The sequence below is a fragment of the Scyliorhinus torazame genome, chromosome 15 (assembly GCF_047496885.1).
Source record: "Scyliorhinus torazame isolate Kashiwa2021f chromosome 15, sScyTor2.1, whole genome shotgun sequence".
NCBI classification, from domain to species: Eukaryota; Metazoa; Chordata; class Chondrichthyes; order Carcharhiniformes; family Scyliorhinidae; genus Scyliorhinus; species Scyliorhinus torazame.
The window spans coordinates 86211153-86230180 of record NC_092721.1 but is presented as its reverse complement, the minus strand read 5'-3'; the positions used below and the strand labels follow the sequence as shown (position 1 = coordinate 86230180).

Here is a 19028-nt window from a genome sequence, read left to right as displayed (position 1 = left end):
CACACCACCAACACAACTCAACATACCTCCTTAAATATAATTTTTTCTTTGTCATCTTCAATACCATTGTCCTCAGCATCTCTTTTAATTCATCTTTTCCAAAATGTAAAAATCTTTCATGTTTTCCCATGACCCCCACTTTCAGGTCAAATAAAATGTAATAATCTTCCTTGCAAGTTGTAAACGTTCTATATACCCCATTGAAATTTGACAGCTGGGAAAAACAACTCTATCTTATCTCCTAATGCAAATTTCGAAACTCAATCTATTTACTTTTAAATCCACTTGACCATAGCTTCATTGCAAATGGATGTAATCAACACCTCTACCCCTTTCTTCTCTCAATTCTCTCGGAGAAGCTCTTTCATTAACCTTTTCCCAGCTTGATTAAGTAATTTGCACATACATTGGCACACACACACACATCCTTCTTCACAGAATAACAGAATATTCCTGAAAATACTTTGAAAATTCCATCCTCACAAATGTCTGTAAAAATAAAACAATTCATAATATCTAGCTTATGCTCTAACACTTGTAGTTAATATGGGATACATGTGAATTAACGGGCAAATTGGTGGAACACACAGCACTACACAAATGTGACCAAGACTGAGACACTGGATTTCTCAACAATCCCCGACGTCGATAAAAATGTGGGACAACCAATCTCATTTAAATTCTGTCTATCTCATCAGGGATTCCAAACTTTACCGTTGAAGATTTACTTTTGGAATTCCCTCCAAAAATTGCTCCAACCCAAGGCAACAACAATGGCTTACCTTGTAGAATTTCAGTCCAGTCTCCCAAGATTCCATTCCCCTAGATACCTGAGGATGCAACCAAGCACCAACTCGCAAGCATAATTTCAGATCTTTAGCTGCGCCGAGACAAACAATGGGTACCTTTGCCTAAAGCCCAACACAGAGCTACCAACCTTTGGCTGATTGCTTGGATTTTCAGCATTTCTCCTGAGCACTCTTTGATTACCATGAATTACCGTGAGCCCTCTTCACTTAAAGTCCTCTACCAACAGCCTGCTTCCTATTTATATTCTTTTTTTCCCTGCTTGTCTCTCTCAGTCTGGGTAGAAATGCAAAGTAACAAAGGGAATAAGTCCTTGGTAGGAGTAATCTGTAGGTCCCAAAACAGTAGTTCTACAGTGGGGCACAGTATTGGGGCACAGTATTAACCAGGAAATACTGGGGGGTTTGCAAGAAAGGTACGGCAATAATAATGGGTGATTTAATATGCACATAGACTGGAGGAATCAAATTGGTAAAGGTAGCCTGCAGGCAGAGCTCATTGAATGCATTAGAGATTGTTTCCTGGAACAGTATGTTGGGGAACCAACCAGGGAGGGGGCTACTCTTGATTTGGTATTCTGTAATGAGGAGGGATTGATTAATGACCTCGTAGTTAACGATCCGCTAGGGAGTAGTGACCATAGTTTCATAGAATTCAAGGTTCCGTTTGTGGGTGAGAAAGTGGAGTCCCAAGCTAGTGTTCTGGAATTAAACAAAGGAAATTACATAGGCATGAGGACAGATTTGGCCTGAGTAGAATGGGCAGGAAGGCTGAAAAGGTAGAACAGCTGATGAGCAGTGGCAGTTGTTTAAAGATAAACTCAATTCCTCACAACTAAAATATATCCCAGTGATGAAGAAAGATAGTAAGAGGCGTAAAAAACATTCATGGCTAAACAAGGAGGTCAAGGACATTATAAAGACAAAAACTAAGGTATATCACATTGTAAAAGCCTGTGGCAGGATGGAAGATCGGGAAACTTTCAAACATAAACAAAGGGATGTTAAAAAGTAATAAAAAGAGTTCAGGTAAATTACAAAAAAACTAGCGCACAATACCAAAAACTTATTAGAAAGGGTGGAACTTGGAACAATCAGCATCAATCGGGAAACGGTATTCAACAAACTCTTGAGATGAAGGAGAGACAAGTCCCCAGGGCCTGATGGCCTACATCTTCGGGTGTTAAAGGAAGTGGCAGCAGAGGTAGTGGATATTCCAAATTTCTCTGGACAAGGGAAAGGTTCCAGTGGATTGAAAAAATGCTGACATAACGCCCTTATTCAAAAAGGGATGGAGACAGAATGTGGATAAATACAGACCAGTGAGTTTAACATCTGTTGTTGGCAAATTGGTAGAATCAATTATCAAGGATGTAATAAAGGGAAATTTGAAAGCCAAAGCACTATCCAACAGAGTCAGCATGGTTTTATGAAGGGCAAATCAGGTTTGATTAATTTGCGAGAGTTCTTCGAAGATGCAACAAGCAAAGTGGATAAGAGGGATCCTGTAGATGTAGTATATCTGGACTTTCGGAAGACGTTTGAGAAGGTTAATTCACAAGGTGAGGTCACATGAGATTAGGGGTAAATCATTAGCTTGGATAGAAGTCTGGCTGATGGACAGGAATCAGAGAGTCAGGATAAATGGGTCTTTTTCTGGATGACAAGATATAACTAGTGGGGTGTCACAGGGTTCGGTCCTTGGGCCCCAGCTATTTACAGTCTATATTAACGACTTGGATACAGTGATCGAAGGTTCTTTAGCCACAAAAATAGGTGGGACCGTAAGTTACAATGAGGAAATATAAATGGATATAGATAGATTTGGAGAATGGGGCAGTATGTGGAAGATGGTGTTTAACGTGGCTAAGTGTGGGTCATGCATTTTGGCCGAAAAAATGGCAAGGCAACTTATTATCTAAATGGGGAGAGACTTCGGGCTGCTCAGATACAGAGGGATCTGGGTGTCCTAGTGCATGAATCACAGAAACCGAGCATGCAGCTGCAGCAGATAATAAGGAAAGCAAATGGAATGCTGGCATTATAGCAAAAGGAATTGAGTATAAAGGTAAGGAAGTGTTGTTGCAACTATACAAGGCATTGGTAAGACTACACCTGGGGTATTGTGCAAAGTTTTGGTCCCCTTATTTGAGGAAAGATGTAGTGGCATTGGAGCCACTTCAGACAATGTTCACTGGATTGATTCCAGAGATGAGGGGTTTGTCGTATGAGGAGAGATTGAACAGTTTAGGCCTATACTCTCTGGAGTTTAGAAGAAGGAGGGGAGTTCAAATTGAGGTACACAAGATGCTAAAAGGTATGGACAAAGTAGACGTGAAGCAGATGCTTCCTTTTGTGGGGCATTCTAAAACAAGAGTTCATAATCATAGAATAAGAGGTAGCAAATTTAAACAGATTTGAGGAGAAACTACTTCTCCCAAAGGGTTGTGAATCTGTGGAATTCGCTACCACAGAGTGCGGTGGTTGCAAGGACAGTGAGTAAATTTAAGGAAGAGTTAGACAGATTTTTAATTGGCAATGGGTTGAAGGATTATGGAAAACGGGCAGGACAGTGGAGTTGAGGCCATGATGGGATCAGCCATGAACACTCGCATTGAAAGTTTTTTAGTCTCGGGAGTCCAAATTGCCAATTCCTGTTCCTAGATCATGTGTTCTAGCAAGGAGATGCTCTGGCAGAATTTGCAATCCAGCTCTTCATCTGTAGCATTGTACGTAACAGATGTTTTGCTGCAATTATACAGGGCCTTAGTGAGGCCACACCTAGAGTATTGTGTGCAGTTTTGGTCTCCTTCTCTGAGGAAGGATGTTATTGCATTCGAGGGAGTGCAGCAAAGGTTTACCAGACTGATTCCAGGGATGGCAGGACTGTCATATGAGGAGAGATTGACTAGGTTGGGATTGTTCTCGCTGGAGTTTAGTAGAATAAGGGGGGGATCTCAGAGAAACTTATAAAATTCTAACAGGACTAGACAGGATTGATGCAGGGAAGGTGTTATCAATGATGGGTATGTCCAGAACCAGGGATCACAGTCTGAGGATTCAGGGTAAACCATTTCGGACAGAGATGAGACATTTCTTCACCCAAAGAGTGGTGAGCCTGTGGAATTCATTACCACAGGAAATAGTTGATACTAAATCATTGAATATATTCAAGATGCGACTAGATATAGCACTATGGGAGAATGGGATCAAAGGCTATGAGGAGAAAGCAGGATTAGGCTATTGAGTTGGATGATCAGCCATGATCGTGATGAATGGCGGAGCAGGCTCGAAGGGCCAAAAGGCCTCCTCCTGCTCCTATCTTCTATGTATCTAAATGTATCTATGTATGAGGAACGTATCAGCCATGATAGAATGGCCCAGCAGACTCGATGGGCCAAATTATTTAATTTTGCTCCTATTTCTTATGAACTTTAACCAAACTGGGATTTTTTTCCTGACCCTTGCCTACTCTGGGACTCTTTTTGGAACTCGCCTTGGCTCCTTCCTGGGACACTCGTCTTCCATAGTGCTCCAAGGCCTATCGGGAGTTGAAGTTCCCAACCCCCGCTCTCAACATTAAAATAAGTTCACTGTCATAACAGCATGAACTACATTATCAGAAAGGGAGATGAATAGCTTTGAAGAAATTTCCTTGATGCAATAAATAAGTGTTTTTCCTTTCTCTTTTGATAATTGTCTTTCATAAAATGTGAATGTAAGTAAAAAGCAATTATGGCTGTATTTTTGCACCACTGCAGAAATTTGTTGTCTGTAATTTTTGCACTGTCAAGTGGGTTTTTTGTGCAACTTTCTGTTTGTGTGATTGGAAATTAGCATTTTAGAAGAGAGGAAGAAGCCTTGAGACTAGTGTTCAGTGAAAATATGATGGATGTTTTCTATCTTTGGCATTTCAAGATTTGAATGAAACCAGCATTTTATAATCCAGAATTTCCTTGTACTGACTTGCCTATTTGTAAATGTCTATTTTGATGACAGGCAGAGCTTCCTGATGTAGATTCATAATATTGCTTACTCATCACAGCCTAACTGATCAGATTATTAAAGAAGGGTACTGCTGGGAGACTTCCATTGACATCATATGAGGTGAGGACGCTCACATAGCAACTCCCACCAGGAACAATTGTTTGCTCTTTTTGTCTGTTTCTTTCTAGATATTTTTTCACAGAAATGTTTCTAACTGAATATAAAGGATCCATAACCTTCTGCAATGCCGAAAGCATAAACAGCCCACAGAAAATAACTCTTCGACCGACTCGGAGGTGTCGCGCAGCTCCTCCGTAGAAGAAATTGTAGAAGCTTTGTCGGTGATGGCAGCCTCCCTGATTACTGCAGACACGCTGGCCGGTGTGCGAGTCAAGGAATTTGATGCCCACTTCGACAAGCAGTGAAGCTGGATGGAAGAGAACCTACGAAAGTCGTTTGAGGAAGCTCTGGGTCCTGTCTTCCTGTCTGGGTGTAATTGGAAACAACTGCGGAATCAGTAAAAAAGCATGGCGAGATGATCAAAGGTATGGAAAAAGTGCTGATGAGACACTGGGACCAGCTTGCCTCGCGAGAAGCTGAAATAGCGGTAGTGGCTGATGAAAACAGGATGAAGAAGGCTAAGGCCGATGGCCTCGAGAACTGATCTAGGAGGCAGACCCTCAGTCGTAGGGTTGCCAGAGGGAATAGAGAGCCTGAATCCAGCTGCATATCTTGCACGAATGTTTGTGAAAATGATGGAGGAGGGTGAACCCGTTCCCCCTTTGGAGCTTGACAGAACCCACCGGACCATTCGCCAAAAACATTGGCCGAAAGAGACGCCAGATGGGTAATAGTGCGCTTTCATAATTTCCAAGAAAATGATCAAGTCCTGAAATGGGCCAAGGCTCACCGGGATTGGAAGGTGGGAATGCATTCCCGTTTGGGTATAGCTGGACGTGGGAGCTGAGCTGGTGGGAAGTGGGCAGCCTTCAACAAGGCTAAGGCTGTCTTGTACAAGAAAGGAGTTTGGTTTGGGGTGGTGCATCCACTGAGGCAAGTGTTCAATTTGGGCTTTGCCCAAGGTGCAGCGATCTTAGTTACTAAATAGGTTATTTTTTCGTGGCGGATCCTAATGGCAGATTTGTGATGGTCAGTGACGGGTACCTCGGTGGTACTAGTAAATGTCTACATGCCAAATTGGAATGGTGTGACACTTGTTAGAAGAATGTTGACCTCCATTCCTGACCTGGACATACACCAAATGATCTTTGGAGGATATTTCAACTGTGTACTGAATCCTAAACTAGATTGTTACAGGCCTAAATCGTTTGCTCGCTCTGGGATGGTGAAGGTGCTCCTGGCCTTTAATGAACAGATGGGGTGGCAAACCCGTGGCAGTTTTTGTACCCTGGGGCAAAGAGTTCTCCTTTTTTCCCCATGTGCATAAAGTTTATTCCAGGATTGACTTCTTCTTAATGGGTGGGTCCCGTCTACCCTGAGAGCGGAGAGCAGAATACTCGGCAGTTGTAATCTCAGATCATGTCCCACCCTTCGTGGATTTAGAAACAGTTCCTAACCCGCGCCCATCGTGGAGGCTTAATGCAGCGCTGTAGGCAGACGGGGGGTTTTGAGAGCATATGTCCAGGACCATCGAGGAATACACTAGATTAAATAGGAACAACACTGTCTGTCCCTCCACACTGTGGGGAACCCTTAAGTCGGTTGTAAGGGAGGAAGGTAATCTCCTTTAAGGCACATTTAAATAGCACGGTGAGGGTGCAGCGGCAATGACTGGTGGATGTGTTCCTTGAGGCAGATAGCCAATATTCATCTGACACTACCCCAGAGTTGCTTGCGAATAGGAAGAAGCTGCAAGCCCTGTTTGATTTGTTGTCCACTGGGAAGGCAGTGAGCCAGCACTGGCACTCGAGAGCTTTTTTTTAAATGAATATGGGGAGAAGGCCAGCTGTCTTCTAGCCCACCAACTGAGGTGGCAGGGGACTTCACAACAGTTTGTACAAATTAAAAACTCGGGCAGCAGTTTGGTTTGCGCCCCAAAGTAAGTCAATGCAGTCTTTCAGTCTTTTTACAGGAATGTCGAAAGATCAGAGCCCCCAGAGAGTAGGTTGGACATGTCGCCGTTCTTAGGTGGGTTGTCTTTTCCTGTGATGGAGAGAGAAAGGCAGGAGGTGTTGGGGGCCCCGTTGAGTCAGGAAGAAGTACTGAAGGGCTTTGAGTTGCTGCAATCGTATAAGGCCCCTAGTCCTGATTGGATTGGATTTGTTTATTGTCGCGTGTACCGAGGTACAGTGAAAGGTATTTTTCTGCGAGCAGCTCAACAGATCATTAAGTACATGGGAAGAAAAGGGAATAAAAGAAAATACATAATAGGGCAACACAATATATACAATGTAACTACATAAGCACTGGCATCGGATGAAGCATACAGGGTGTAGTGTTAATGAGGTCATTCCATAGAGGGTCATTTAGGAGTCTGGTGACTGTGGGGAAGAAGCTGTTTTTGAGTCTGTTCATGTGTGTTCTCAAACTTCTGTATCTCCTGCCCGATGGAAGAAGTTGGAAGAGTAAGTAAGCCGGGTGGGAGGGATCTTTGATTATGCTGCCCGCTTTCCCCAGGCAGCGGGAAGTGTAGATGGAGTCAATGGATGGGAGGCAGGTTCGTGTAATGGACTGGGCGGTGTTCACGACTCTGAAGTTTCTTGCGGTCCTGGGCCGAGCAGTTGCCATAACAGGCTGTGATGCAGCCCGATAGGATGCTTTCTATGGTGCATCTGTAAAGGTTGGTAAGGGCTAATATGGACATGCCGAATTTCCTTAGTTTCCTGAGGAAGTATAGGCGCTGTAGTTTCCTGTCAAATTTTATTTTATTTAAAAAATATTTTAATTCAGTTTTCCAATTTTATACATAATACAAACAATAGCAATAATCACAGCTATCCCTCCCCCACCCCTAACAGCTCACGTGACCAGCTCTTTGAAGTACCAAATGAACGACTGCTATCTTCGGTAGAACCCCTCGATTGCGCCCCTCAGGGTTTACTTAACGTTTTTGAGATACAGAAAATGCCATAAGATCCCCCAGGCATACTGAGGCACTGGGTGGAGAAGCTGATCTCCACCCTATCACCCGCCTACGAGCAATCTGCAAGGCGGAGGCCAGAACATCGCCCCTCGGCCTTGTCTGCAGCTCCGACAGGTCTGACACTCCAAATATGGCCAATATTGGACAGAGCTTAACATCAACCTGTAGAATTGCTGGCATGGTGCTGAAAGAGATGCAAAATCCCATGAGCCCAGGACATGCCCCAAAACATATGCACATGGTTGGCTGGGCCCCTCCCACACCTCCCCCACTCATTCTCCACTCACTCAAACAACCTGCCCATCCTGGATTTGGTCAAATGTGTCCTATGCACTACATTCAACTGTATCAGCCCTAACTTTGCACATGACGATGTCACATTCACCTGTCGCAGAATCTCACACCACATCCTATCCTCCAGCTCAGACCCCAGCTCCTTGTCCCACCTGGTTTGACCCCAACCAAGGATGCTCCCTCCTCCTCTATAAGCCTCCCATAAATCCTCAACATACTCCCCTCCTCCATCTCCGCCAACACCAGAATCCTCTCCAACAACAAGGAATGGGGCATCACAGGAAAAGATGGAAAAATATTCATGGCAAAGTCACGCACCTGCAAATATCTAAACGTGTCTGCTTGCAAAAGCCCAAATTTTGCCTTCACCTCCTCAAATCTTGCAAATCGGTCCTCCACAAACAAACCTTCATCACAGCAACCCCCTTCTTCCCCATCTCTGGAATCTACCTCGCCGGCTCGAACATATGGTTTACACACACGACGGCGCGAACACTTAGTCTCCATTTTGGAGAAGGGGCAAAAGGGGGCATGGGGGTTGGGTATGGTTTGGGGAGTGTGGCGAAGGGGCAAAGGGGGGCTGGGTATGGTTTGGGGAGTGTGTCGGAAGTCAGGGCTGGAGTACAATTTCAGCTGCAGTAATACATCCTTGCTCCTGCACTGAAATCTTCTTGCTACAAGGGCCAATGTACTATTTGCCTTCTGTAAGGGTCAACAAAAGGAGTCCACACTGAGTTGTGGAGAAAAACAAAATGTATTTTATTGAACATGTTATCTATTATCTACAGCTCCAGTAGTCCCCTACTGGGTCTTCTCTAGTTGGTGCGTGACTGGTCGACTCTATTTATACAAAGGCACATGAACTGTGTTAAGGGTCCCTGTCCCCTTATCGGGGGAGCTCATATTCTGCAAACTCGTCCCTACCCCGTGAGACCCGTGTGGGTTATAACACCTTCCTGACTGTTTGCTGTATCTTGTTGTTTGCCTTCAGTGGTTGGTGTACAGGACATCCAGGTCCTTTTGTGCATCAACATTTTTAAGTCTATCCCCATTTAAATAATACTCTGCCATTCTGTTTTTCCTTCTGAAGTGGATAGCTTCACAATTATCCATGTAATGTTGCATTTGTCATATATTTCCCACTCATTCACTTTTTCTAAATTGCCTGGAAGCCTCTTCACACCCTCTTCACCACTCACTTTCTCACCTAGTTCTGTGTCATCAGTAAACTTGGAAATATTACATTTGGTTCCCTCATCCAAATCATTGATATATATTGTGAATAGCTGGGGTCCAAGGACTGATCATTACAGTACCCTACTCGACAACTCCTGCCACTCCCCCAGAAGATCCATTTATTCCTACTCTCTGTTCCCTGTCTACTAGCCAATTCTCAATCCATGCCAATATATTACCCCCAATCCTATGTGCTTTAATTTTGCACACTAACTTCTCATGTGGAACTTTATCAAAAGCTTTTTGAAAATCTAAATACACCATTTTTATTCTATTATTTCCATCCTCCAAAAACTCCAGTAGGTTTATCAAACATGATTTCCTTTTCATAAATCCATGTTAATTTTGTCAATTCCGTTGCTATTTCCTTAGTGTCCCGTTATCACATTCTTTATAACAGTGTTTTCAAACTTTTTTTCTGGGGACCCAATATTATCAACTGACCGACCTTCGCGAAACACCATTTTCTCTTGCCTTTAATGCACGAGGTGAGCCTACTTGGTCCTCACAATCTCACTCCGATCACAGGAGGAGAAGTAAGACATAGTTAGCATGCAAGTTTCATCAGGAAATGAATCAGCCAGTGAGGCCAATTTATCGAGGAGGAAAGCATGGATTTCGTACCTCCGTTCGTAAACTCTGAGTAGCTCCCCTGTTGACTGATCATTACAGTAGCTCTTCCGGCGGATAAAGTCCACTATCTTTGGGATTGACTGGTCACTGTTTCGATTCAATGCTTTAATGTAGTCTAAAAGGTCAGCAAAAAACATATAGCCACCCTCCAGTACACAAAGGGCGAGATGTGATGATTTCCCATGGCTTTCATTATATCCCTTGCCAAACGTTCAGTTCTGTCCATGATTAACCCATGAGGAATATATACTCTCTGCAGATCATTTGAGTAATGTTTAGGGATGCAAAACAGGTCGAGGTCATAGCCTTGCTCATCATTGGTGATCACCACGCAGTCAGCCGCCGCCATGCCGCTATCGCACTTTGACCCCGGGTCATTTTCAAAGTCGTTCGCAGCCGGCATTGTTAAAAGCCAGCTGCTGCGGCTGTTGCGTGTGTATTCCCACGATCGGGAATGCCATGATGGACGGCTCCGTGACCCTCCCGATATCTGTCCGCGTGTCGCGCCCCCCCCACTTTGAAAATGCCTGCTTTATAATAGACTCCAGCATTTTCCCTACTACTGATGTTAGGTTAGCAAGACTGTAATTCCCTATTTTCTCTCTCCCTCTTTTTTAAATAATGGAATTCCATTTGCCGCCTCCATCCAGTCTACATCTCCTCAGATGCTGCTAGACCTTCTGAGCCTTTTCAGCACTTTGTTTTTGGTTCAGATTTCTAGAATGCACAGTAATTTGCTTTTATTAAACAGTTTCATGTTCGGTTTATAATAATTGTGCTGTATGTGCCTGAAATCATACTGTATAGAGAATTATCCAGGATATTAATGAAAATGCATTGGATCCTTGGCTTCTGTACCTTCTATCTGTAGGGATTTAAATATTTGATTTTTTTTGCCTTTTTTTAATGTAAACTTAAAATAAACTGGGCGGGGGGGGGGGGGGATAACTTCAGTGCAATACAGAAAATAAGAGTATAGATGTTTAATGTTAACAGCAGATTAGGGGGTGGCGGTGAGCATAAACATGGAGTTGTGGCCAACATTTTATTCAATTGCAGAGCAGGCTCAAATGGCTTACTCCTGCTCCTATTTCTTATGTTCCCTGAGGTAAGATGTTTTTAAATGGAAGACTATTTTACTGGTTTGAGCATTTGGAGGCAGGGGCTTATGTGATGAAACTTCCAGGAATATGTCCTACAAGAATTGACAACTTTACTTTACTGAGAAATTGGGAAATGCATGATCACATTTTTATTAAGCAAATCAAGGGATTATTTTTCAAAGGCAGATAAATAGAATTGAGATATGGATCAGTATGGATTAATTGAATGATGAAACAGGCTTGGAGGGCTACCCGTCCCCAGTTCTAATGTTATATTATTGTACTGTGGTCTAAGTGCTAACTCAAATTAAATGTACAGTTTAAACACTGCACTTTTTCCACTACATATACTTAATAAAATGTCTTTATCAGAAATACACAGGGGGCTGGATTCTCTGTTTGTGAGTTTAAGTTCTCTCTATTCTGTTGAAATCTTGCTACCTGGACGTCATTTTGAGCAGGTGGCCCGATAACAAGGTCTGGTGGCTGACCCCCCCCCCCCAATGCAGTCAAGAAGGGGCATCCTCCCACCCACCACCACAGGAATTAACCCCCTAGCCATCAGAGTCCCTTGTCTGAAATCTGAAAAGCAGTCCAGGCAGTAGGCTGAAAAATCGCTGCATTTTTACTTACCCTTTCCTAACATCTGTTGCCTCAGATAGAAATATTCAAAGCAATGTTTGTTACACATGTCAGAGACTTCCTTCTAAGCCCAATAAGTCTGGAAAGTGGAGCTGAGTCCACAAAAGATCAGCCATGATCTCATTGAATGGCGGAGCAGGATCGAGGGGCCGGATGGCCTACTCCTGCTCCTAGTTCTTGTGTTCTTATGTTCAATACACTTCCAAGGGTTTGAAATCCCTTGATAGCCTATCAACATTCTTGCTGTGATTGCCAGCCCCTCACCACATCAACGGCAGCTAAATGTAAAGGGTATCCAGCCCAGGATGTATTGATGGAACACAAACATTATTAGCAAGTTTGAAATCTAGCTACCTAGGGTAAAAACGAAAAATGCATTTCGTTTTGCCATGGTGCTTTAGAGTGCCAGACTTTAAAGTTCATACAGTAGCTCTTGTTTTGCTCATACTGTTCAATCACCCTCTTGACCATTCAATGACCCTCTTCGCATTCAATCACCCTCTTGACCATTCAATAACCTCAGACCATCCAACAAACTATTTGATCGAACTACCTTCATGACTCGACCCACTACCACCCAACCTGACTGCCCTGAGACTTGATTACCCTCTCCTCCCCCCAAACCACAGGACTACTCACTCACCATTCAATCCCTACTTAACCCCACACCCACTAAACATGTCTACCCATGCACCTCATCTTGCCCATCACACACTGCTACCACTTGGCCTAATTACCCACTATAACTAATTGCCAACTTTGTCACCTTACTCACCTACCCATGTTGTTTATCCCCACCCCTACCCACTTAGCTGTTTACCAGCTTGCCCACTCACCTGTTTACCCACCATTCCCACTTACTCCCCTACCCACTTACTCCCCTACCCACTTACACCCCTACCCACTTACACCCCTACCCACTTACACCCCTACCCACTTACACCCCTACCCACTTACACCCCTACCCACTTACACCCCTACCCACTTACACCCCTACCCACTTACACCCCTACCCACTTACACCCCTACCCACTTACACCCCTACCCACTTACACCCCTACCCACTTACTCCTCCACCCACTCAACCACCTACCCACTTGCTTCCCTATTGTAAATTGTAAAACGTCTCGCCTGTCTTTAATAGCCATCATGTTGTCTAGTAGAAATTGCTGACTATAGACGCACAATATATGTATGTGTATATATATATATATTTACCTATCAAACATCTACTACTATTTAGTAACCAAGGAAATCAGGAACTCACAACAGCAAAAAATTACTTGCACACTATTTTTATCTTACCATTTTACCAGTAAATGTATAAAAGGTTTTCAAATTGCACATGTAAAACCATCCAAATATAAGCATATTGTAAAGAAACATTCCCCAGGAACAGAAAATAACAGAGGCAGAATGCAAACTGCCTCCTAATTCACTATAGCTGTCACAGTTGTAAAAAGGAAGGCATAGTGAAGGAAGGATATGATAATTGCCAGCAAGTAATCAAATGCTGAAATGAATCAGCTTTTACTCAATGGCTGTTAAACTTTATGACCTGAAGATACAAAATATCACTTTTGCAATAGAATAATTCTTAACAAGGTACATGCTTGTAAGATTCTAATCCTTGCATTACTTGACAGAGTAATCAACAAGGCCAACAGAGATTCCTAAGTTTTATTTAGAAAAGGCCATGGGCATTATTATTCACTGGCTGTTTTTGAATTGTTTACTGTGAAGGTTATCAACTTGATTGAGTTTTATCTCTAGAAAATTCAGCTAAATCCAGTATTTATACATTATCTTTACAGATCTATCTGCAGCTGTTCAGAGATTTTCACAGTCATTGCAGGATTTTCAGTTTGAGTGCATTGGTGATGCAGAGACTGATGATGAAATTAATATTGGTAAGTACTGAACACTTTTGCATAATATAAATATTGCATTAATATGAAAGTTCTTGTGTGAGAAAAGATTGAACACAATGGGTCTTTGTTCTCTGAATTTTAGAAGATGAGAGATGTTCTATTTGAAACGTATAAAATTTGAGGAGATTTGAAGGAGTAGATGCGGAGAGACTATTTCCCATCGCTGAAGAGCTTGGAATTGCAGGTCATAGTCTCAACACAAAGAGCTAATGGAAATTTCTTTGCTCAGAGGGTTGTGAATCTTTGAAATGCTACCCAGAAACTGTGGATGCTCAATAATTGAGTATAGTTGGGGATGAGTTTAATCTATTTTTGGAGACAAAGGGAATCCAGGAATATGAAGGTACAATAGGAAGGTGGAGTTGAGCAGGAAAATTGCCCATTATCTTACTGAATGGTGGAGCAGAAGCATGACCTGCACCTGCTCCTATTTCTTATGCTTCCTACGTTTTAATATGTATTAATACCACGGGTTTCTGCTCAAAAGGTGTAAGGAAAAATTGGATACTGAGACAAAGAAACAGATAATAAAAAGTCTGGTCAGAGAAATGAGTCTCAAAGGAGAAGAGTGTTGTGGAGAGTCAGATGGTTTTCGGGAAGGAAATCCAGAGCATGGTGTCAGATAGCACAGCTGCAAAGGAGGAGGGATACCCAAGAGGCAAGAATCATAGGAATGAAATGTTTGGGTGGGGAACTTTACAGTGTTGATTAAGTTGCAGAAATGGAAGGGGACGAGTTGTGGAGAAATTTAAACACTAGCGTGAAAATGCTAAATTTGAGACTCTGGCTAATCAGGAGCCAATGTAAGGTGGCAAGAGTAGAGACTCTGGAGATTGGGACTTGGTGTGGGAAATTGACTGCAGAAGCATGGGTGCATTCAAATTTTATGGGATTTGAAGGATGGGAGGACAGCAAGGAGAGCACTGGATACAGACATGGATGAGATTTTCTGCACCAGATGAGCTGAGTCCAAAGGTCACTCCTTCAGCTTTCACAAACTAATTAATGGTGAAAATTAACTTGATCCCGATTGATCCTCAATGAAGATTTCGGAATTAAAATTAAATTTGATTTATTTAACCACAATAGATCAATGACCTTGTCACCTAATGTGATTACTCTGAATGCAGCAAAGGTGATACAAAAATGAAAATAATGTCACTGGCCTGAGACTCACCCCATGCTTATATATCTATGAATACAATTTACTTCTTCAGGGGTCCACAACATTGTTTTTTTTAAAACAACTTGATGTATTTGAGTGGTAATCTGGTGCAGTTTTCTTAATTTTGTTGGTAATGAGTTGATCAGCAAAAATAGCCATTTGAATAAGAGTTTCCAGTCACAGAAGCATAAGAAATAGGAGCTGGAGTTGGCCATTTGGACCAGCAAGCCTGTTCCACCATTCAGCAAGATCATGATTGATGTTCTGCCTGAAATCTACCTTCCCGCACTATAATCCCCTTATCCCTTACCACCCAAATTCTATCAAACTTTTCTTGAATGTATTAATCACTGAGCATCCACAACTCTTTGTCAAAGATTCACAATCTTACGCAAAGATTGTGACCGTTTGTTCTAGATTTATTCTGTGATTCTGAGATTTCATCAGCTGAGAGGAAACATATTCTCTGCATCTATTCTGTCAAGCCATTTAACAATTTCATACGAAAACATCTCTCATTCTTTTATACTCCAGGATTATTCAACTTAATCTCCCCTTATTGACAATTTTGTCATCCTGGGAACCAGTCTGGTGAACCTTTGTTGCATTCCTTCTAGGGCAAGGAGACCAAAACTGCATATAGTACTCTATGTCTGGCCTCATCAATGCTCTTTGTAGTTGTTGGAAGACCTCTTTACTTTTATACTCGAAAGTATAAGTGAAGTCGCCATAGTCCCAGATGACCATCGGGTGCTTTTCCCCATTGAGGGGGAGAGCTGACTGGTGGTGATTTAACCTGAGGATCAGTACACCTCAGTCAAATGGCAAGGGTGAGAAGGCTGAGTAAAAGCTGACATGGGAACTGAACCCGTGTTGTTGGCCTCGCTCAGCGTCACGAACGAGATGTCTAGCCAACTGAGTTAAACCGGCCCCCAAAACTCTAAACTCGTTGCAACAAAACTTAACATAAATTTGCCTTCCTAATTATTTGCTGTACCTGCCTGCTAACTTTCTGTGATTCATGTACAAGGGCACCCAGGCCGATCTGGATGTATATATGAATGTATATATGACTTAGCCTTGCCATTCAAAAATATTCTGACTTTTTATATTTTTCCGACTGAAGTGGATAACTTCGCACATTGCTGCATTGCATTTCGCCTGTCAAGTTCTTGGCCACTCATTCAACCTGTCTATATCCCTGTGCAGCTTATTTTCTTCATCTTCACCGCTTTTTCCCACCTAATTTTGTCATCCGCAAACCTGGATATGTTATACACAGTTCCTCATCTTAAGTAATCCCCGATCTGATGAATGGAATCTTACATTGGCATACAAAAGGTTGTGGAAACCATGAGTCCAAGTGATTTGGGCTGTAATTCAGCCATTTTAACATTGTTAAAATTCATTAGTCTTATACACTGGTTTGGTTAATTGCACTTGGATTGTGCTGATATTACGATTGGAAAAATGAGTGGACACACGACTCCAATGTATAAGTTTATTTGAGGTTAGGCTACTGAGTCATTCACATTATAGATCGACAAAGAAAACACCAGGATGTTAAACCTTTAAGGGAAAGAAAAAATATCATTCTTGTCAAAAAGTATTGAATTATGATTCTTTCAAAATGACATTCATAAACAGTGTTAAAGTTTAAAGATCTACTGATGTGAAGTGTCCCTAATAAGAACTCATGTATATTTAAAAAAAAAAAAATGTACAAGCTAACATTTAAAATAAGTAATTCTTGAAATCTGTTAAAAATGACTGGATTCTTTCCGGAAGAAATAATTCCAAAACCGTGGAAGTTACATTAAAACTGGTGATAGACCAGGAAATAGCAAAGCAATTATCAAAAACCAAGTTGTAATTTGCAACTGTTATAACTAAAATATTTCCACAAAGTTCTATATCTGCTGCCTCAGAAGAAAGGTCCAGCAAATGGCCTTTATTGAGAAAACACACAGGAGAAATGCCTGATCGAAGAAGATAATAATCCTTCCTGAAGCATACCAGTGTATTTTACAATTACTTGGAGAAGGGAGCTAGCTAAGTGCTTGCTGCTCTGAACCTGCTTGCTATTTGACCACTCAACGTCTGTTACCAGATTTAATAGAGAAAAGATGGATCGTAAGAATAATGAGATCTGCTGGGACCTTTGCTGTTTGTTGCTGGGACCTTTGCTGTTTGTTGCTGGGACCTTTGCTGTTTGTAGTATATATAAATGATTTGGAGGAAAATGTAACTGGTCTGATTAGTAAGTTTGCAGACGACACAAAGGTTGGTGGAATTGCAGATAGCGATGAGGACTGTCGGAGGATACAGCAGGATTTAGATTGTTTGGAGACTTGGGCGGAGAGATGGCAGACGGAGTTTAATCCGGACAAATGTGAGGTAATGCATTTTGGAAGGTCTAATGCAGGTAGGGAATATACAGTGAATGGTAGAACCCTCAAGAGTATTGAAAGTCAAAGAGATCTAGGAGTACAGGTCCACAGGTCACTGAAAGGGGCAACACAGGTGGAGAATGTAGTCAAGAAGGCATACGGCATGCTTGCCTTCATTGGCCGGGGCATTGAGTATAAGAATTGGCAAGTCATATTGCAGCTGTATAGAACCTTAGTTAGGCCACACTTGGAGTATAGTGTTCAATTCTGGTCGCCACACTACCAGAAGTATGTGGAGGCTTTAGAGAGGGTGCAGAATAGATTTACCAGAATGTTGCCTGGTATGGAGGGCATTAGCTATGAGGAGCGGTTGAATAAACTCGGTTTGTTCTCACTGGAACAAAGGAGGTTGAGGGGGGACCTGGTAGAGGTCTACAAAATTATCAGGGGCATAGACAGAGTGGATAGTCAGAGGCTTTTCCCCGGGGTAGAGGGGTCAATTACTAGGGGGCATAGGTTTAAGGTGAGAGGGGCAAGGTTTAGAGTAGATGTACGAGGCAAGTTTTTTACAGAGGATAGTGGGTGCCTGGAACTCACTACCGGAGGAGGTGGTGGAAGCAGGGACGATCGTGACATTTAAGGGGCATCTTGACAAATACATGAATAGGATGGGAATAAAGGGATACGGACCCAGGAAGTGTAGAAGATTGTTGTTTAGTCGGGCAGCATGGTCGGCACGGGCTTGGAGGGCCGAAGGGCCTGTTCCTGTGCTGTACATTTCTTTGTTCTTTGTTGTTCTTTGTAAACAGGATAAGCTTAGAAGCCTGATTTAAGAGTTGGAATCCACATAGTTTCCTTGTATATTCTCTAATAATGTTACTGATTGTTTGGAGAAACTGCTTATCAACACTATTAAAATTAAAGTTTGTGATTAGCCTTCATTGTACTCTGTAACTTGCCTGTATTATATCATTGAGTTGCTCCTGTTTTTAGTTGCAGGGGTTCATGATTCTCATGCCTTGGCGCTTTGAGCTAGGCAGTATGCAAACATGTTGCCTCCACATTTTCATGATTTGAACGTGCAGCCAATTGCCGAATGCTATGTGGGCTGACTGCCCACACAACATAGAGTCCAGCAGTATGCATGACTTGCATGTATTTCAGCTAGCCTGCATCTCTTAGTGGCAATGTGTTTCTTTTAACACAACACTCATTATAAAGGAGGCTACTGTTGACTGCAGGAATTGACTGCAAGGAAAGACACCCAAATGGAGAAATGGCTAAGAGAGAGAACTCCCAGGATATTTGATTTGGTGCTAGAGGCATCAGTGCAAGAGGTCGAAATTGGAGGGGAAAAATGCTTCCACAGCGGTTAAAGAGGTTCTCAAGACAAAACCTCAGAAGGCATTATGAGCAGGTGGCTAGACTCAATTCCAGGAATCCAGCACCTAGAACCTGATAACAGTGTCTGAAGACATTCAATGACAACCTCAAGTGGTCAAGGTTGAAGTGGTTATATCTTTAAAGGCCATCTTTGAGCACTGTGTTGTCATCTTCTCATGCTGCTCAATGGACCACACCACAATCACTCACCATTCAGCTATCTCTAGTAATCAGGACTTGAGGCCTAACTTTCAGATACTCCATTACTCTTTCCCACACCTTTCAATGCTGTCAATCTCACACCCACCGCTTCATGCTTGCACATTCCTCCAGCTATTCAACTACGGCAAGACAT

At 42.5% G+C, this 19028-nt stretch overlaps 1 protein-coding gene across 1 annotated transcript in view; it reads left to right on the top strand.

Annotated features, from left to right (window-relative positions):
• The window catches only part of arhgap42a (Rho GTPase activating protein 42a), a 572455-nt gene that overhangs the window by 162178 nt on the left and 391249 nt on the right, over positions 1-19028 (top strand). The window contains exon 2 of the mRNA XM_072476376.1: positions 13619-13714. Coding sequence (XP_072332477.1) covers positions 13619-13714 — 96 coding nt within the window. The remainder of the gene's footprint in view (positions 1-13618; positions 13715-19028) is intronic.